The 21,504-nt window shown below is 35.0% G+C and overlaps 1 protein-coding gene across 8 annotated transcripts in view; it reads left to right on the top strand.

The window, feature by feature from the left end:
* Positions 1-21,504, top strand: part of ZNF236 (zinc finger protein 236) — a 93,077-nt gene that overhangs the window by 38,288 nt on the left and 33,285 nt on the right. For all 8 annotated transcript variants that reach the window (XR_008746365.1, XM_055799114.1, XM_055799118.1 and 5 more), the window contains exons 10-22: positions 289-517; positions 2,250-2,522; positions 4,644-4,847; positions 8,036-8,180; positions 11,111-11,371; positions 11,624-11,874; positions 12,568-12,669; positions 17,425-17,579; positions 18,722-18,828; positions 18,930-19,081; positions 19,197-19,406; positions 19,898-20,177; positions 20,620-20,723. Coding sequence is in view for 7 of the 8 variants with exons in the window: in XM_055799114.1 (XP_055655089.1) it covers positions 289-517; positions 2,250-2,522; positions 4,644-4,847; positions 8,036-8,180; positions 11,111-11,371; positions 11,624-11,874; positions 12,568-12,669; positions 17,425-17,579; positions 18,722-18,828; positions 18,930-19,081; positions 19,197-19,406; positions 19,898-20,177; positions 20,620-20,723 (2,473 nt within the window). In the remaining variant the exon portion in view is untranslated. The remainder of the gene's footprint in view (positions 1-288; positions 518-2,249; positions 2,523-4,643; positions 4,848-8,035; positions 8,181-11,110; positions 11,372-11,623; positions 11,875-12,567; positions 12,670-17,424; positions 17,580-18,721; positions 18,829-18,929; positions 19,082-19,196; positions 19,407-19,897; positions 20,178-20,619; positions 20,724-21,504) is intronic.

A 21,504-nucleotide genomic window follows, 5' to 3' on the forward strand; every position in this document is an offset into this window, starting at 1 on the left:
ATTCCTGGCAAATGATTCTGTAGAAATAATTGACGCTTTTCTGAAAGGTAGCTGTTGGCACATGTATTAGTGCAAGAAATGCAACTTAAAATCTCACAGACAATCAGAACTCAGTGTTGTGTAAGAATGTGTTTGGAAGTTTGAAATCCAGCTGGAATTCTGGGAGGGTGAGACATATAATTCCTTTAATTATATTTGCATGATATGTTTTAAATAGTTGTTTGAGAAAAGTTGGGTAAACTGTGGAATGTTTCTTTTGTAATCTGTAAGTTTTTCATTCTCTTTTAGCAAGCTTTAGAGAACAGTGGGTTGTCTTCCATTCCCGTCTCTGCACATTCTACTGACTGCAGCCAGACTAAGACTCCTGGAGCCCAGGATCAGAACCCAGACATCCAGACTCACTCAAATAATCAAGCTGATTCTAATAATACAGAACAAGATAAAGAGCAAGAGAGTACAGATAAACTGGATAAAAAAGAAAAAAAGGTTATTAAGAAAAAATCATCGTTTTTACCTGGTAATGTGGCCACTGCTTGCTACATTTTGTGCTTTAAGGACTGTAGTATTTATGAGTGTGTTGATGGCTTTACAAAGGGATATCCAAAATGTTTTGTGTACTAGTTATGAACTTAATTTACTCTTGTCTAAAACACAGCATGTGTATAAGTTATGATTAGTAGTATTTTTAACTTTCCTTATACTGATACAAAAACATGTTGGAATGGCATTAAGTGAAATTACACTGTTAAATCTTCTGAGTTTAGATCAGTGGAGTTTTTGGAAGAGGACTAAACAGAAAGAATGTGAATCTTTTTTTCCTTTTTTTCCAATCATCCTTCTCTGAGAAGGACTGAGTTTTCACAGTGTGTCCCAGAGCAGAGTTCTCGCAAGCACTGCTCTTTGTCTTTGGAAGTGAGGCCTCGCAGAGGCAGAAGTGCAGTACTGCTGCCTCATGCAGATCTTCACTGATCTAGGCCGTGTAAGGAAGGATGAAGGTTGGCATTGTCGATGATACTTCGTGGCACCTCTGGAATCACACTACTGATGTGATATTGTCACCATAAATACATGTTAACGTTCCACCTCCATACTGTATTGTGCGTATGCAAGCCTGGATTTTGTCTCTGTGTGCTTAAATGCAACTTTAGTGTTAAGGTAGCTCAAGCTTGAAGGTTGTTAGAAGTGGTTTGTTCCAAGTATAGCCATCATACTTTAATGGCTGGCCTGGTGGAGACAGTGCTATAATAAGCAGTCATTGAGCTCTGGCTGTAGTATCTTCATAGATACATTGATATTGCTTTTTCCTTTGCAAGGGGTGTAGAAATTGATTAAAGCTGAAAACTCATCTTGTCCAGCATAACTCTACTAAAAATCAGCATTAATTCTTAGCTCTGGTACTAATAACTATTTTGTTCCTGGTGTGTAACAGTAACAACATTTTTAACTCTGCAAATAAAAATAAAAGTTTACTGCTGTACAGTCAAACACAGCCGCCTTTATTTTTTGATAAAATCAGTTTTGTTGATGTGGTTTACAGAAGAAAACCACTGCATGAACAGATGTAAATGAGCAAATATCTGATTGAACAACTTATATGAATTAAAAACCAAGTAGGATTTAGAAGATTCTTTTGCCATTTTTGTTGAGAAAAGCTATGCTGTTGCTTTAGGACAGAGCTTAGGGTTCTTGGATCATAAAACAACTTTTGTGAAAAAGTGGCCTTAAATTGTAAATCTTTCAGACTTCTTATGGAGTTTTTACTCCTTTAAAAATTTATAAAGTCTAATTTGTCTGAATTTGCAGAAGAGAGTGCCATATAAAATATCTCTTCCAGTTAGATAACTCTTTAGTGCTTGAAATAGTTTGGTGTGGTTATGGTTGAGGAGTTATATTAATTGTTGTGTAATTTTGTGTTAGAAATGGTATTTATAAGTTACCTGGTATATTATATTGCATTAAAACTACATTCCGTATTTCTAAGTGGTGTGCACATTGCATTTGTTCTGTTCTCTGTAGTCAGACATTTTTAAGGGTTTTTTTTTTATCTTCTTCATTTTCAGTAGCATAAAAATGTTTGAATTTCAACAGGATTCTCTTGGGTTTCGTTTTTGTCATTCCAGCCCATCATTGTTTTTGTGAAGTAGACAGTATCTGGTAGAGAAGTTAATTGTTCACAAAAATGCGTTGTAATGGCATCTATTTTGCAAAATGTTTTTGTGACATATTCATTTTGATGTTCTTTATTTTAGGTTCTGTACGTGAAGAAAATGGAATAAGGTGGCATGTTTGTCCGTATTGCTCTAAAGAATTTAAAAAACCAAGTGATCTAGTGCGTCACATTCGCATTCATACTCATGAGAAGCCATTCAAGTGTCCCCAGTGTTTCCGCGCCTTTGCTGTTAAGAGTACTCTGACAGCACACATAAAAACACATACTGGCATTAAAGCTTTCAAGTGCCAATTTTGTATGAAATGCTTTTCCACCTCAGGGAGTTTAAAAGTTCACATTCGTCTACATACAGGTAAGGCCTCAAAACTGCTGTTGTATTTTCTAGGATGTGGATGAGACCTTGGATGAAAAACGACAATGTGAAGCACTTAAATTGTAGAGATGTCTATCATGTCATTGACATCTATTAAAGAATGAACTGTTTTTAGTGTCTTACATGATGAACTTTTATATTTTTGTTTTAGCATTTCATGGCTTTGAAACTTGGGGCTCTTAGAAAAAATATGGACATTTAATTTTCTGCTGATGAGTCAGCTGTCGCTCCTTTTTAATACCGCTATTGTGAATGTATTTAATTGTGCTTTCTAAAGACTCATGCTCTTAGAATTTGAGTTCTGATTTTACTTATCCCCAGTTACCTTTTGTAATTATTCTGCATCTTTGCTGCCCTCCCATTCCACACAGTTTTTGATAATTTCACTGTATCACTCAGGACTATTTCGTTACTTCCCATTTTATCTTCAGCAGTAACGTGTACTTCGTGTTTTCACCAACTTACCTGCTTTCAATATCTTACACTGCATATCCTAAAACTCCTCTTTCTTATGGTCCTTGTTCACATCATATGTGATGTCTTCAATACCTGTTTTTCTGTGGCTGAACTTCTATCCTCTGTATAGAGAAAAATTAATTTTCTACTCTTGGTGGACTACCTGGTTGTTTTCCACTTTTCTTTTCTTTCTTTGTTCTTTGCAGGTAAGTAAATTTTCAGCAAGATAAGCTTGTAAAAATGTGCTGTTCTTTCATTTCACTCCTGTTTCTGTATTTACATTATGCAAAAGTATCATTCATTAGCTGCTATGTGTGTTTGGTGTTCAATATGTTTTATAGTCAGATGACTTTAATCCATGAAATATCGATGTTGGATTCATCTGCAGAAAGTTTTTAACTTTCTTTTCTGTAAACTTGTAAAGCAGTATTTTTGCTGTTACTTTAAAGTCAACCTTTATTTATAAAGAAGTCAGACTTGTTCAAAGTTGCAAAAGCACTAGGTGGCTTGAAAAATAGGTAGTCCAGTGTTCGTGGAACTCCAGCATGTATTTAGCCATTGTTCAGCACGCCTGTTTTTCCTGTCTGATGTGTTTTCTTCCTCTCTTTAGCAGGTTAGGCTTACTGGGTCAGGTTAGAGGTTCATCTAGCCCCCATATGCCATCTGTGATGGCCGTGTGTGGAAAAGGGGAAGCCTGCATTAATGCTGTTTAGCAGTGTACAGCTAGCTTCCAGTAATCTTTGGGTTGAGGGCTTTATGAAGCAGGCTGTACCTCCGCACTTAGCAAACAAATTGATACTGAACCCATATGAACTTAGTACTATAACAACCTAACTAATGAATCCAAATGTTGAGCTACATGTTGAGTAAAGTACTTTCTGTTGATTCTGCTTGGTGGTTTCATATGATGTTTAAGTTACTGTATTGTGAAGCATGGTTCATTCTTATTTCCTGTGCGTTTTTTCTACCTACAATTTTTATAGAGCTTTCTTGATGATACCCAGTCATGTTTCCTAGCCTTCTAAATCCAAGATTTCCCCTTGAGCAAAAGCTGAAAGTTCACCAGCTCTGTTTGCCTTTGTAATTTACCAAGATCTCCGGTATCCATTCCAATGAGAGATTTTCTACCAGATTTTGCATTGCAAATGTCTTTCTTGATTAATTCCTGTTGGTGTGCTTTTTTGACTGCCATCAAACAGCGCTGACATTTTCAGACACCAACCTGGAATTTCTTTAAACTTTGTCACATCACTGTTCCTCTTCTTTATCCTATTAGATATAATTTTTCTGTGTGTTTGCTCATTCTTTTTTCTCACAATTTTTTAACAGTTTGTTTTGGAAGGACACTTGACCCACTATCTGCAACTCTTAGGGTAGCTTCTGGAACCCTTTGAAATTTTGCATCATCCAGTTTCCCGATAACGAGCTTGCTTGAAGTGATAAATGCTGCAGCCAGTTAGTAGTTCAGCAATTTCGTATTTACTTTTGATGTGATTTTATGGATCTCTAGAAAACCTATTTAATAGTGAACACTCTGATAGAAAACAGAGAAAATGCAGAAAAGAGAATCTGTATTTCAAAGCTACATTTTTAGAGTGGTGGAAATAAAATCACAAACTAATTTTTTTTTTTAATCTTTTGCAGGTGTTAGGCCTTTTGCTTGTCCTCACTGTGACAAAAAGTTTAGAACATCAGGCCACCGGAAAACTCATATTGCTTCCCATTTTAAACATACCGAACTAAGAAAGCTGCGACATCAACGTAAACCTGCAAAAGTTCGAGTAGGAAAGACGACTGTTCCAGTACCAGACATTCCTTTGCAAGAGCCCATACTCATAACTGATCTAGGTAAAGAGCAAGTAAATCCAAACTTTCTTGAAATTTGGATTTCACTAGAAAATAGAGGTCACAGTTTAATTAGGCAAACATGTTCAGAGTTTACTCAGAAAGATGCACTTTGAAATAAGTCATCAGAAATAATCAGACTTCAGAAAAGTGCCATACTTTATAGTTTGCTTGCACTAGAATTAGTTAAGAAGAATATTTTTATTTACAGAGAAGTTGCATAATCCTTACCAGAAAAAAGCGTGTGCATTTTCACATTGCATTAGGAGAGGAGTATAATTTAAATATTGTTAGACTGTGGGTATAGAAAAAATGACAGTTTATGACCTAGATTCTTCTTAAGATAATCCTGTTTGTTAAAATTACATACATTAATGTGTTGGTATGTTGTATAGTTTTAGTGTATTTCTTATAATTGTGACCTCAACTGGATTAGTGGTAATTATTAGTGGTAATATTTCAAAAAAGGGCAGAATAATTCTGGAACATGCTATAGAGAATTCATACAGTTATTTTAATTCGTTGTAGAATAATGGTTACAGTATTACATAAAACCACCTTTTCAAAGAAGGTCAGTTTCTGTTATAGCTCAATCAAGAAAATATATATTGTTGTCAATGTAGTGGGCAAGGCATTTACTCTTCCCTGTTTGACTCACCACCAGCTTGCTAACCCCCCCTGCCTTGTCTGTTGCAGAGTCAACTTTACATAGCAGAATCTTATATTGGTAGTATCTTTAACTTCTAATGATAAAATCTTTATCATACTTTAAAAACCCTTTTGCTTTCACTGCTTCCAAAAATTACTGTATGCAGGTGTTATTTTGGTATTGGGTATAAGACATTCAAATTTTCAGGGTAGCAACAAAACTTAGCTGACAGCTTTAGCTATTCAGATCACACAGTATTTCTTTAAGTGAACTCTGAATAGGTACAGTCCTATTTCTTCATTTTTAAAGAAAAAAGCACTTTAGATCTGTGCAGTGAAATTCCAGGTTTTTTGGGAAGAAAAACATAGAAGAAATACTATAAAAGTTGTTTCCTAAAAGTACTGGTAACACATGAAGTCATCTGATACTGGAATGTTCAATGCAAAAATGAGAAGTTCCACCATTTGTCTAGAAGGTGTCATGTTTTTTCAACCTACTGACAATATGTCCATGGTTCCCAGAAAAAAAAAATACTTCTTTTAGAGTTGACAAGAAACTAGTATTGTTGCTCTGTAATAGTGGTAAAATCTTTGAGTGGCACATTTGATGGGAAAAATAAAACAAGTTGAGATACATTTTGCTTTTTTAAAAAAGTCTGAATTATTCTAAAACTATTTAAGAAGTCTACAAACTGTTCTTTACCTGTAACAGTTTGTTTCATTTTATTGCATTAGTTGATAGTATTTATTGACTAGGAAATGCAAAAAAAATTTGTTCTAACTTTTTGTGTGTGTGCTGTGGTTACAAAGATGGAACCAATGGGAGAAAATACCGTTTTTCTAGAATGTTTCCACTCAGAACTATTTACTGACTTGCTATATCCAGTGTAGAGCCACTTTTAACTGTTCTAACAGTCTGGAGAAATGTTTGATTTATCAGAGTTGAACAGGTTGAGTAAATAGTTTGGAAGTGTTTTATTAGGAATTTCTGTTGATTCTGTTCTCTTAAGTATGTTGTTAGGAATTTCTGTAGTGCTTCTGCAGACCAGAACCATTGTAACCTGGGATATGCTCACAAGTTACTCATCTGTCATTCATTAATTAACTGAATTACTATGTTTTTGTTTTATCAAAAATAATTGGGAGCAAATACTTGTCATACGAAATTCCTTCTCTTGTAATTGGAAGACTTGTCATCTGTACACTACTACTAATTACAATAGCAGATGAATGAGAGAAGGAATTGAGAAAGTAGGGTTGTAGGTTTCATTTTGGTGGGGTGTTTGGTTTGGTTTGGGATTTTGGGGTTTTTGGTTGCATTGTGGTTTTTGGTTTGGGTTTTTTTTGAAGAAAAAATGTTTTTCCTAGACCAACTGAGCGAGTTGGGAAGATGAAGGAAGTTTTGGCATATATGGATTTATAAATATATGTATATAACATACATGTATATACAATATACTTTTTCAAGTCTGACACAAGAAACTTGTTCTTTTCTCATTGTTGCCATCTGCTCTCAAAATTGAGAGAATTCCCTCTCCTTGTCTTTTGCTCTTTTCAATTTCATTTGGAAGTCAGCAGAGACCCTTTGGGCTTTCCTTTCTGAATATGAAACATATCAGCTAGATGAAGCAGTCTGAAGAAGGAAAAGATGGCGTACAAGGCTTCTGTGTGAACATTTAGGACCATGAAGGGATCTTCTGCATATTTGTTGAAACTTTTCATCACTCAGCCTTATGTTACTAGTATTGTGATGAGTGCTTTTGACTTCACAGATGTGTGAATGAGGATGAGTTTGTTTACTTGAGAACTCTGCTGCTGTTCCCATTCTGTCACAGTGTTTGGGATGATACCATTCTGTTGGCCGCTTCTGAGACAGCGTACTCCTGCATTAGCAGTTGGACCTTTAGTAGCAGGAACTTTTAACCAAGTTTTCCAAAATGACACTTGACTGACTTCAGGGACCAGTGTATAAAGAGCATTTGTTTAAATAAGTTGGTTTGGGCTTTTGGTGTGGTTTTCCCTATAAATTTTTGAAGATATGCAGAGAATTAGCAAGACTGATTAGCCAGTCAAAGGCAAATGCATGTCTTTAAAGGCACGTGCATATCATCATGTTTTGTACTTTTCACAAATTGAGTTTTAAATATTTGTTGAGTTATAATATATATCTGGGGTAAATTGATTAGATGTCATTTGGTTAAGGTAGCAATTGGGAGAGAAAAATATTATTTGATTAGAGTATTTTTTTAAAGTTAATGCTTATTTAGGACATAAATGAGTCTTAATGTGATGGGGTGGACCTATGGATAAAAGAAGAGCTATCACTAAAATGGATAGAATGTGCAATATAATATATATAATGCTAAACAGATGCATGCATAGTTTTAAATAAGTGCTGTCAACATGCACATTTTCTTTATATTCTCATATACTAAAAGTTTGGTCACTTTTTTTCCAAATAGTAGCTCTTCAGACTACTGCAACTTTGGAATAACTTTACGAACTAATTTTTCCTTTTTGTGTGTGTGTGTTTATGTGTGCAGGTCTTATCCAGCCAATCCCAAGGAATAGCCAGTTCTTCCAAAATTATTTTAACAATAATTTTGTGAATGATGCAGACAGACCATACAAATGTTTTTATTGCCATCGAGCTTATAAAAAATCTTGTCATCTTAAACAACACATCAGGTAAAATAAAAAGAAAGGAAATGTATGTAATAACAAATCTATGGAAAATCATGAGATTTATATAGTATTCACTGAAAAGACTTGATATTTTACTATTTCTTAAGTAGTGAACTGGTGATAACTGATTTTTCTGGTTAAGTTGGAGGAGGCTTTGGACTAACTCATACCTATGTGCAGTCCTAGTAGTGTAAGTGCTTGTATTTAGTGTGTAGTTTAGCAGTATTAACATTCAGCCTCTTTTTTTTCCTAAACTATATATAAATAATAGCAAGCATTGCATGTGCATTCTTGTTTGAATTTTGTAATTGCATATTCCAGGTCATCTGCTTTGTGTGTAACTCCTATTTTTGAAGAAGGAAATTAGCTTTTTATTCTGTGTGCTGTTTTCTGTTTACTAAACTTAAAAGAATTTGGAGTTACTCTGATTGAGTAAGGAGTTCTTGGGAGTAAATGTTGAGTAAATCTTCTTGGGAGGATCATTTTGTTGCTTGGAGTTCAGTTCAGGTTCCATATAGTGGGTGTTTCTTACAACCACGAGGTCATGGAGTCACAGAAGAATTTAGGTTGGAGGGGAACCAGTCGGAGGTAACTAATCCAAATTGTTTTCAAATGAAAGAGTAGCTTCAAAGTTAGGTTGGGTTGTACTTTTATAGGCAGTAAGCTTTGATGTTTAGTTAACAAATATTGCTCACTGATTTATAAAGTATGAATAAGTGGAGGAGAAAATACGAAAAAATAACCAAAACCTGAAGACGATTACTAGGATCTAAGGAAAGATTCCGTACAAGCAGGTGGCAGTATGCTTGTTTCTGCAATGTAAGCTCTGTACTGCTTTCTCACTTTCTCTAATTGAAATCATGACGAGTTCCTCATGTTCTCCTTACAAGTTCTGTAGTAGTAGGTTCTCAGGCTGGCTTGAAACAGTTCTTGGTTTCTATATGCTGTCTTAACAGGATGGGGGTAGCCTTGCAATGTCTTATCTTTTCCTTTTGTAATATCCTGTCAAGATTTCTCAATGTCTTTTGTAGACATGATCAAGCTGGACTCATTTAAATCAAAATAATTTTAAATAGTAAGTGTTGCTGGTTTGCATCGTTACCACCTTCAAAGTCCTTCATTGAAATAGTTTGATTTTAATTTTTTCACACGTCTCAGTTTCAGTAACGGTCAATGACTAGTTACCATTAAAATGTTAGTTGCCACTAATGAGGACATTGTCTGCCTAAAGAGGGCCTAACGATAAGCTAAATTTATGCATATTTTACTGAAGCATTTATGTAGTTTACAGTTTTATTTATATTCATAGTTTTTAATTTTTTCTTTGTGTTAGAGAAATGTAGTTGACTGATTTACCTAGTTAATTTTTCTTTTTTCAAGTTCTGTCAAGATTCTTTGATAATTAAGTGTTTTAATCACACAGAACATGAACAGCTTGTGACTTAAACAATTGGTTTACATGCACTGAATACTCAATTATTTTTTAATATTTTTTTTTATTTTGGTCAGAATACGTTTTGAGTTTGAAAGTTCTGTTCTTCAAATGCCTGTGCTTGAATTCAGTCTGCTGTTGGGTATACATTTACTCCAGCCTCAGTATAAACTAGCTTTAAAAGCCTCTTATTATGTGCATCTTTCTTTTTCTTCTGCCATACTGAAAATGCAAAGCACCAACCGCTTGCCACTGTGCTTCTTTCTGATTGATGTTTGCAGGTGGTATTCGTGTACGTTGAGTACTGAGTGAGGGTTAGCTTGGCTTTATTAGGGGTTTTGTGGAGGAATTAGAAACTTCTTTTTCCATGTTTGTTCTTCGTAAAATGGCATTGCTATACCTAAACTACTAAACTTGACACTTGTGTGGTCAGTCTGTCTTCACGGAATGGTGCTGATCACTGCTTAGAAAGCTTGTTTCCCTCTCTGAAACAGAGGGAAATTTGTATTACAGGTATATTCAATAGAGCTCTGACTGGATAATGTGTCAGATTCTCCCACAGGCACACCAAGAAAGGGTTGGTGTACCCTACCACTGACTTCCATACACATATATTGGTAGCAAAACAGTCATCATGTTATGTCATACTTCTTTAGTATGGCGTCTGATGTGGTGGTCAAGGCTACTGTAAATCCTAAGACATCCCTAACTTTTCTCAATTATATTAAACCCTGCTTCCTTTATCTTCTGTTTCCTAGCATTTACATGGCCTTCCTCTTGGTTCTCAGTCCTGGGATGCTACAGTCGTAGCCTTTAAAATTTTTGTTGCACTCCATTTCCTAACCTGACCTTCAGTCTGTTTTATATCTCGATGTAGTCATAAAGGGGACGTCCTCCAGCACCTCTGAAAGGAAAGATATAGTGAGTGGGACACATTGATAGTATAGGTGAGAGAGTTTCCCCACTTGAATATTGTTTTCATATAGCAGTCTGCAAGACTAGTTGTACTGTGCCTCGTTTAGGGGGTATTCAGGATGGACACAGTTCTCTTCCTGAAAGTTTCATTATTAAATGTGGTAGCAGTAGGATATTCTATGAGGAGGACCATATATTTTTCTCTAAACTTTTCTGAACATTGTTTTAGCTGAATTGAGGAAAAGACATGTGAATGATACTACAGTAGTCTGAAGAACTGGTGTGTTATCTGGCATGGAAAAATTCAACCCAGATGTTTTAATTGAGGCAAAATATGATCATTAAAGGAGATTGGACTGTAGAACATAACTAAGACTGTCAAGACTATATTGCTTCTAGCCCTGCCAGCGATGACATGCAGATTATTTAAAGCTTTACATTTTGGATATTCTTAACTGAGGCCATTTCCTCCCGTATAGCAGTCACCTTAGTTTGGTTTATTTTGCTAATTTTAAAATATAGTCATTTAATAACTTCGTAAATCACACTGTTAAATCTACTTTACCTTCTGCTTTCTCTTAAAAAGGTCACATACTGGTGAAAAGCCATTTAAGTGCTCACAGTGTGGAAGAGGTTTTGTGTCAGCTGGAGTTCTGAAGGCACATATTAGAACACACACTGGATTGAAAGCTTTTAAGTGTCTTATATGCAACGGGGCCTTTACTACTGGTGGTAGCCTAAGGCGACATATGGGGATCCATAATGACCTTCGACCATATATGTGTCCGTATTGTCAGAAAACATTCAAAACATCACTAAACTGTAAAAAACACATGAAGACTCATAGGTATGTTTACAATTTTTACATGAATCCTTCAATGTATTTCAGTAACCCTTTCTTAAAGATACTTGGAAAGGCAGCTTTGCTGTGTAGCAAATGCTCATAATTGAATAAGGATGTTTATAGGTAGCAAACACTTAGGTTGCTCTGAAAGCATGCAGTAAGTTATGATGTATAGTAAAGTGAAAAATTGTTTATGCAAATGGTTAGTATAATTGTCTAACAGAAGCCATAAAAAGGCCTTACCTTCCATTGCAGATATGAACTTGCACAGCAACTTCAGCAGCATCAGCAGTCTGCTTCAATAGATGATTCTACAGTAGATCAGCAGAGCATTCATGTTTCTACACAGATGCAAGTGGAGATTGAAAGTGATGAGCTACAGCAGTCAGAAGCTGTTGCAACAGATCAGCAGGCTATTTTAGAGTTAGACCAGCAGCCAGTAGTAGGCCCAGAAGAAACAGCACTAGAACAACAATTGGCTGATCAGCCTTTAGAGCAAGATGAGGGTGAGTGTTTGAAGTATGGTAAGGTTTATAATGAGATAAGTTTACAGGCTCTCAAATAACTTCTTTACACATGTCAATGATTTGAGTTTCAAGATAATGCAAGTAAACAACTAGAAAAACACATGGAGTAAAAGCTAACTAATTGTGTATTGTACTTTTTTTTTCATTCATTGGTGTTTAGTTTACTGTTAAAAATATAAAATGATTGATTAAGGTTTGTGCCATTTAGTTGTATCAATAAAATCTACTAAGCAAATACACAGAAAAATAATACTATGTGCACAAAACTTTACCACAGCACCTCTATTATTAATAAAAAGCACAGCTATGTAGTCTGCTTAAGAAGTAATACCTGTGTTTTGAGGTGGGAGGATGCAACATATTTCATGTACTTATTCTATCAGTAATAGTGGAACAGAGTATTTTAGTTTTCCTTATTTGCTCTTTTTCATAGTGTAATGAGTTAGCAAGTATTACAGAGGAGTATAGCCTACATAAAAATAGCAAAGATTTAAATACCTATTCAGCTAATAGTTTTTTATTTATTTTTAGTGCAGTAAAAATCTAGATGACTGTAAAATGTGGGGTTTTGGGAACAACTGAATTATCCAGTTAATTACATCATCTTTTCTTGATATTTTTTTCTCTTCTTGTTTGTTCCTTTTCTTCCTCCTCTTTCTTTCCCCTTTTCAGATAGGTTTGTGGCATCCCAGCATGCTTTACAGGAGAACATCACTCAATTTGAACAAGCAGCTATAACACAGCAGTCATTTGATCAACAGGGCTTGTCACAAGGTTAGTAATAAAGGTTTTTAAAGTGATTTTTATAAATCTGGCTTTACAGCATAGTTATCATAAAGCATTTCAGAAGTGAGCATCCACAGTCAAAGTAACTGCAATGCAGAGAACTTGCAAAAACTTGTTCTTAAATTACTGTTTTGAAACTCTTATTTGGTAGAATATTTTGAGTACTTAAATATGAATAGATTTTGCTTTTATGAGCTGATGTGTAGTCATTATGGGGTTTATGGTCAGGCATTTCATATTCTTTCCTTGTTTGTGTTTGAAATCGCTGTTGCAGTAGACAGTTTACACAATTTGCCCCCTTTTGTTTTTTATAAAGCTATGTAAGTAACAAATCAAGAAATTGTAAACATTTGGAACCCTTCCTCCCTCTAAATACTGAGAAATATGTGTGAGGCTTATGTAGCCTGCAGAGAATGAAGTAATGACTGTGTTCATTTGCTTTTCACAGCTGAATTTCTTGAGTTGTTGCTTGATATGAAACAGCTAGTTTGGTTTTGGTTTGGTGGGGTTTTTTGGGGTGGGCAGGGAAGGTGGGTATGTTCAAGGGGTTTTCATTGGTTGGGAAGGATACCTCACTGGCTGACGAGTTGATGTCTTCCTCCTTGTTTCAGACTCCAGGAAATAACTTCATATTTATATAACTTGTAACCAGTAATTGGTATTTCCATCTGCTTAAACTTCTCTGTTCTTCATTTCATTCCCTGTTTAATTATATAGCAGCAGTAAAAGTGTGATTGACTGTGCTAAGTTGCATGACACTATGAAGAAGTAGTATAATTTGTTGCAGGTTTTAATTCTGTAGGTTGTGCTGCTTTGTGTGTAACTGAAAAGAAATTTACAGTCTCCACCTTTTATTAAACAAGACTGAACCAGGTTCTGTTAAAACCCTATGGATTATTTTCATTGGTTGCCTGTTTCCAAATGAATGAAAATAAACTAGAGAGAAAAAGTGCAGCCTTTCACTCTGTGTTACTTTCAAGAGTGTCGGTGGTTTTTGTTTGAATTTGAAAATCCAATACATAAACCTTGTTTTGTTATCTCATTTAGACTTCAGTTTCTTTGTAACTGTATCTTCTCCATTAAATAAATATTGACTACTAAGTGATTTCTTGAGGAAGGGGGAGACTCTTCTAGATCTCACGAAGCAATTCTTCCATCATCAGAAACCTAGGCTGATCATCGGTACATTTATAAAATTGGTACAGAGAATCGGAACGTTTGTGGTGTGGTTTTTTTGGGCTTTTTTTAAGTCTCATTTGTATAAGATCTCTCCTATTCTACTTGGAATCTCATCCACAGATTCCCAAATCTTTGAAGTTTCCTTGAAGATCCTGGAGCCCTTCAAAATTTTTGAATTTCAGGTAGGTAAGCATTTGCGCGGATGCATGCGTTAAATTGGTCGACCCTCTCCCTATGTCTGCATCTGTGCTTCATGCTCCTAATTTCTTTTTCCTATCAGCTAGGCAGAATATTCAAGCTTAAAACATGTCTTTTTTTATCTTTGATATCTGTAGGCTGTATTCTTGTTAAAATATTTTGGCTCAGTGTTTATTAATAAAACGATGTAGGAGTTTTAAAAAAATCTTTGGTGGGTTTTTGATTTTTTTTTCTTTTTTTAAAGAAAAAAGAAAATCTTTGCATTCCAGACAGATGAGGCCGATCTCTAGGTCTGCACAGACCTGTCAGTACTTTGTTTATTCTTTCTTTGTTTGTAATGCTTCTACAGAACTTCTGGTTTCAGATAGATTTTCTTCTTAATACGTTCAGGCTTGTAAAGAAGTGCAGATCTTATGAGGGTGTATCATGATCTGTTATTTATTTGAGCTAGTTTTGAAGACTGAGAAAAAGCACTTGTGTTCTTTGTAGTTTACATATTCAGGCATCTTCATTTGAAGACTTCTTAGTGAGGTCAGAACAGCCAGATGGATCTTTATGAGAAAATGTCTTTGGATTATTGAATATCTTCTGTCGCCAAATGTGTTTTCATATAGATTATCACCTTTTCTTCCTTTAAGTCTCCCTGTAAGCATGGTTGAATGTTAATAACTCAATTAGTGGTGATAGGAGAATGATTTGAAAAACTACAGAAGTTCGAATACTGTTATTCTGTAGTCCATACAAATACACACTTGCCACCAGACTGCTGTTTTGTTTTCCTGAGTAGTTGATGAGCAATCTTAGGACTTGGAATTCTGATTCTTTCAGTAACTATTTACACATTGATTCTAGTCAATACTGTTCAGCTAGTCCAAAAGTTACCTAGGAAGCAAACCTGCAGAACGTTTGTTAGTCACTGACCTGCACTGAGATGCACATGTGCGCGTAGATATGTTTGTAATGTTAGAATTCAGATGATCAGTAAAGAATTCAAGTTGTGCCTCAACTAAAATACTGTATTTGCTATGAACTATCCTACTGTTGTTTTCTCATTCTCATATGCAAGACATATATCTTTCCACTAGTAAACTGACTTCTAGCATATTCTGTTTTTTCAGTATGTTTTGTTAATGTAGAAGAGAATAGGTTGGGTGGTGTCATAATGCCAAGAAAAAATTTGTACTGCAATAACACAAAATCCAAGTTTAGAGGACTTTGTAGTATGAGGCTCCCCTTATTGTACAGAGTTTAGGATACTCTTGTTCTTTGAAGATTAAGCAAAAGCTTCTGGGAAACAATTTCTAATGATGACAACGAGAGCAGAAAAAAAGGTTCTGAAATTTATTTGTCTCTCAGACTGAACATCTGGGGTTTGGTGCTTGGTTTGTTTTTGTTTGTAACGCTGTTCTGTAGAAATAGTATGGTGATAGCAAATGCCTTTAACATGCTCAGAATTGTTAAATCTTCTTAAAGTTTTGAGTGGAAATTGTCCTTCATACTAGGGTATTGAGCAAAATGGGGACACATCATGTATGTTCTTGTACAGCATTGATTTGTATCTATTCCAGAACTACTTTCAGGAGTAGTATTTCTTCCTTCAGTTGGTCCCCAAATACCTCTAAATTCAGAACTCTTCTTCCTGAGTGTTTTGTTGCTTGGTCCTGGGAAATTTTTCAGGATGTCAATAATTACTTTTATTAAAACACTATGAAGTGTGTCATGGTATGGTAAATTCTTTTATCTTTCTTACCTAGTAAAAAATACTTACAGTTTCAAAAAAAGTTGCAGGTTTTTTTAGATAGCTGTTTCTTTGTACATTTCATAGTTCCGTTGGGTTTTTTTGGGGTTTTTTTTTGGTTTTTTTGTAGGGCATGGAAGTGGCATTGCTTTTGCTTCAGTTTCTTGAGGCTTGTTTTTGGTGTGTTCTCATCAAGTGTAGTGGGAATACCAGTTTTTCCATAAAGGTGCTTTTAAAATGAATTTGAAAATAGAAATTAGCAGCCCTCTTATCACCGTAGAGCTTTGCATTGCTGTTCTTCAGGCTACTTTTTTTTTATTTTGTCATTCCAATAAAAGAGTTATTGAGGTGCAAGGTTCAGCTTATTGAATTTTTTTTTCTTTTAATCTTGGTAGTTCTAGGAGAGAGAATAATATGCAAATTGCAGCATTAGGTTTGGTGAGAAGTTACAATCTGACAATGCTTTCAAAATTTGTTTACATGTATTAGTTTTTGCTCTATGGTGTAAGCAATAGCATACAAATAGGTTTTTTTCTTCTATTGATAACAGTATTCTGCTGTGAAAAGTGTCTTTTGGGAAAATTTCTGCTTAAACTTAACATATCACAGTTTTTGATACACTGTAATTCTGAACGTTCTTTAAGCATTGCTTTTTGGCCTTTGATGCTGTGATCATCTGACACGGGTTTGTTTCTACCCTGTTTTCATAATCTTCACCCTTTTTGTCCACTAAAGGCAAACTGCACAGAAATAGTAAAATTGCTGCCCTTAATTTAATTACTGGTACTTGTGGTTTCATTTTTTTCCACATAACATTGATTATTTTTTTTATATATTAGAAGGCTTAGAGGGGTTGATAAAAGGGCATCTCTGATAGCATTGAAAACCCCTGCAATCTGAGCTGTACTTCCCTGGCTCTGAATCATTGATACTGTCATTTCATTCATTCATTTAGAAAAGGAGGTGATTAAGATCTGATATTTCAGAAGAACAAAACTGAAAAACAAATCTAGGTCTTTATACTGGAAATGTGAATAAAAATGTTTATTTTTTACTTTGCAGTTTGCCTTTGAGAGGCTCTACTTTACTATTATCTAAAGAGTGGGAATATGTGGAGGAGATCCAAAGTAGGAGAAAATGGGGTTACTTTATCAGAAACTGGAGTTCTCCTATTGGGTCATCTCCTCCACTCACCCGCCATCCTCCCCACTGAGCTTTGCATCCTTGTGATCGGCTTCCAGTGTAGTTAAGGGAGCGTGGTACCAACGTGGATAAAGGGAGATGGGTCAACCTGTTTGACACATGCATGCTTACGTACAAGAAATTCAAAATTTCAATGGCTCTAAGGTAATTTTGGCACTTTGAAGAAACTTCAAGCAGTGTTTTTCTGTGGAGGAGATTTTCCAATAGAATTCCAGCTCATGGTAAGTAACCCTATTATGCATATTACATAGATGCCAGAAACATTTGTGTATTTTGACACTCAACAGTGAAGAGTATAAAATGAGTATTGTTGTATGGTAATACCGCTTAATCTCTCTCAAAGGTAGTCTTCAAAAAAGGTGTGGTGTTATTCAGAGTCCAATTCCATGTATTTTCTAGGTTTGTGACTGTTTAATTTCTGGCAGGTTTTACTGTGAATGACAGCTACAATCAACAGTCTCAATTTCCAGCTGTACAACAACTGCAGGATTCAAGCACACTTGAATCTCAGGCTCTTTCAACCAGTTACCATCCACCATCCGCAATTCTTCAGGTTCCAAATACAGACACTATTAATGTAGTAAGTACTGCCAGAAGGCAAAATTCATTGTTCTGTGTTCAGTGATGAGTTTCTTTGAACTATTTCATTGATGATTAGATAAACTGAGCAGTCGGAAAAGGTTCATGATTTCTTTCTAGATTGCTTGTGTTTAACAACTGGAAAATAAAAAGGTGAGTGGAGGATAAGTGACCTGGCCACATGTTTCTAAAAAAAAGTTGTACTTTTTGATGCTTGAAAAAGGATCTAATGCTATACAGTTGGATTAAGTCTAAAACAAAGAAAAGGACCTAATGTTATAAAACACTTCTACATTATTGCACTGTATTCTGTCCTAAGTCTTTAATTTCTATGGATATAGATATAATTAAGCAGTAAAAATAACATCACAAACATGTAGTGATGATTCATGGAGCTTGCATATTGTAATGTATGATGTGGTTTTGTGGTTCTCATCTGGTTAAATTTGTAAAAGAGTTTAATTGCTAAAAATAAAGTTTAAATATAACTTCTTATGATGGTAGCAGTACCTAGAATGAAGACTATCTGTAGTAATGTGTTTACCATGATGACCTGCATCATTATTGTCCCTTCATGCTTGTTTGCAAAGGGCCAGTGTCGGTCAGAGAACTGAGGTGGGGTTTAGGATCTGGAAGAGTTTGAGTGATTTCAGCATACAGGCTTTGGAGTTTTCTTCTCTTCAAATCTTAAAACATGTTGTCATTCTCAAGGATTTTTCTGTGGTTGTTTTTGGTTAGAGGAAAAAGCTGTTCAAGAAGTAGTGAAGTCTGTCGGCAACATTGCATCTTGCTGCTCAGTGTGGGGCCCATACTGTTTAAAATGGCTGCTTTAGTATTAAGTTTAACCCTTCAAACACCAACAAAATATACAAGACTCACATGTTTTTGTCTAGATTCACAGGGAAGTGGAAGTGCAGCACGTTGTCTGCTTATTCTGATTCAGCAGGTGCACACTTTGCTGCTTTCTTTCTCACTATGAAAGAGTGAGGTATCAATTGCACTCTTAATTTCTGGTCAAAAATATATGAAATGATAAAACTGATTACTTGTGTTGTCTAGAAATGCTGTAATCTTTTTCTTGCCTATTTGTGTGACTGTTTCAGTACTGTGTTATTGAAATTTACTTGAGACTTTGATTTCTAGACTACTCGCTTGATACAAGATCAATCATCACAAGAAGAACTTGAATTGCATACCCAGCGGCCTCATTTTCTTGAGGATAATGAAGATCAAAGCAGACGTTCGTATAGGTTGGTTATACTTTTAGGTTCTGTCACAGAACTTCCTGAATCTTTTACAGCTAACAGCTAGTAATTATATGCAACTAATGAAAACCATTTTCTTCTAATAGATGTGAATATTGCAACAAGGGTTTTAAGAAATCCAGCCATTTGAAACAGCACATACGATCACATACTGGTGAGAAACCTTATAAATGCCAACTCTGTGGCCGTGGCTTTGTTTCCTCAGGAGTTCTTAAGTCACATGAGAAGACTCATACAGGTAATAGAGTATACCAGTTCAATATTAGCTTAACTCATGCTTGGGTTTCATAAATGTCTTGTGTAAGTCAATTTAAACAAATGGCATGCTACTTATTTGTTTCTGTTACTTTAAGGAGTTAAAGCATTCAGCTGTAGCATTTGCAATACCTCCTTCACAACTAATGGCAGCCTTACCAGGCACATGGCAACTCACATGAGCATGAAGCCTTACAAGTGCCCATTCTGTGATGAAAGCTTTCGAACAACTGTTCACTGCAAAAAACATATGAAAAAACATCAGGCAGTCTCAGCTGTAGCAGCAGCTACTGAAACAGGAGGGGGAGGTAAATTATTTCGTTTTTACTCTTCTAGTCATTACAACATAGCAAGTACAGATGTTTCAGTGGATTACATGAATGCTGTAAGAGTAATGTTATAAATTAGCCTTCCAGCATGCATGATGTCTGATGTCCAGAGCTGCTGAAATTGCTCTGTTTTCTAAATTGTTTAAAGAAATCAGTTTTTCAGGAGCCTGTCCAGTATATTAAAGGTATTGTATGTTACATAGTTAGTGTGTCACTAAAATAGAACATTTTTTGTCCTAAATTACTTTTATCTGTATTTAATGATTGTAAAAATAATAATTATAAATACAGCTTTATTTAAAAGGATTGCAGACATGAGTAGTTAGACCTCTGAAAGAGATTTAAATCCAAGCATGTGAGGTAGTGGCCATGGGTTTAATAATAAACCCTTCTATTTTTGTGATTTCAGCTGACAGATTATTTAAAATAAACAGACATATGTAATAGTTTTTGGTGGTTTTTTTTAATAGTTGCATGTGTTGAAGATGATGATGAAAACTCTGAAAGAACTTCCAGGAAATCTCGTCCTGGTGTCATAACTTTTACAGAAGAAGAAACAGCAGAACTGGCAAAGATCAGGCCTCGAGAAAGTGCCACTGTCTCAGAAAAAGTTCTTGTCCAGTCTGCTGCGGAGAAAGACAGAATTAGCGAGATCAAAGATAAGCAAGCAGAACTGGAAGCGGAGCCCAAATATGCCAACTGTTGTAGTTATTGCCCCAAAAGCTTTAAAAAACCCAGTGATTTAGTCAGGTAAGGAATGTGAAAATTTTGCAATTTTCTAAATTGTTCACCAGAAACTTAGCAGTAAGAGTTTCGTATAATTTTTTTATGTCTAAGCTAAAGTTTGACTCATATTTACATACATTTTTTATTTTTCAGAACAGTTTAAAAATGTGTCAAAATATTAGATATCCTGAATGTGACTAAACCAGCCTTTTCATATTTCTTTCCCTGTGGTATTATATTTATTATTATGAAGTTTTAGAATAAATTATATTTTTCTTCCTGTAGGACTTGCATATAAAAACCAGTTTGAAAAAAAGGCAAATGCTTAAATTGTCTTCTTTACTAGTTCTGCTTAATTTAATACAAGTACTCAATTATTCTAAAATCAGTAAGATACAAAATAAATATTTCTACATACTGACATAAAAGTAGAAATTCACATATACATGTATTCTGGAATTCTTAGGCATGTTCGTATCCATACTGGAGAGAAGCCGTATAAGTGTGAAGAATGTGGAAAGAGTTTCACTGTAAAATCCACTCTGGATTGCCATGTTAAAACGCACACAGGTCAGTAAGATTTTGAATGTCTTAGTTCAAACTAAGTTCAAACTGACTGTTTTAACTAAAGGTTTTGCAAGGAATGGTATGTTTCATTATGATCTGAAGAATGGCGTTATGAATGAAAGTGCTAGGTGAAATTTGGTACTTACAGCATCATCAGATGAATCACATTACCATATTTTGAATAAACCATATCATTACAGCCTTCTGTATTTAGGCTTATAAAGCCTAAAGTCATAGTCGTAGCTCATGGGAAAAACTATGTCTATATCTATAATATTTTAATTTCAAACCTGCTGTAGCATTTCAAGGGTAGAATGATTTTCCTGAATGAGACAGGTGGAGTTGGAGGATTTTATAGAATTAAGTTAAAGAAAAAAAAAAAGATAAACATTAGTTTGTGCTGCGAAGTTGATTGAAAAATAAGAGTACAGAAGATTCAAGCATTCAGGTATTTTAATCATGCAAGTTGAATATAAACCTAATTTCTGTAATATTTAGATTTTTATAGTCATTTTCTTTGTATCCCTGAAAGAGGTCTGATTTTAATGGCAGTATTTTTAAATACCAATTCTGTGTAAATTAAAAAACTTTATATGTATCTCTCTCATGCTAGTTTTCTTCTTACCATCGACCTTCTGTAATAAACCCAGCCCTAAACTAATTGATTTCTAAAACTGGCTACAGTTTTGCTGAGGTGCATTATAAGCTTTTTTCAAAAATGCAAAAAAAAAAAGCTTATATTTAGTGTATTTATACTTTCTACTGTTTAGTAAGAAATACTACT

Source organism: Falco peregrinus, chromosome 3, assembly GCF_023634155.1.
Source record: "Falco peregrinus isolate bFalPer1 chromosome 3, bFalPer1.pri, whole genome shotgun sequence".
In the NCBI taxonomy this organism is placed as follows: Eukaryota; Metazoa; Chordata; class Aves; order Falconiformes; family Falconidae; genus Falco; species Falco peregrinus.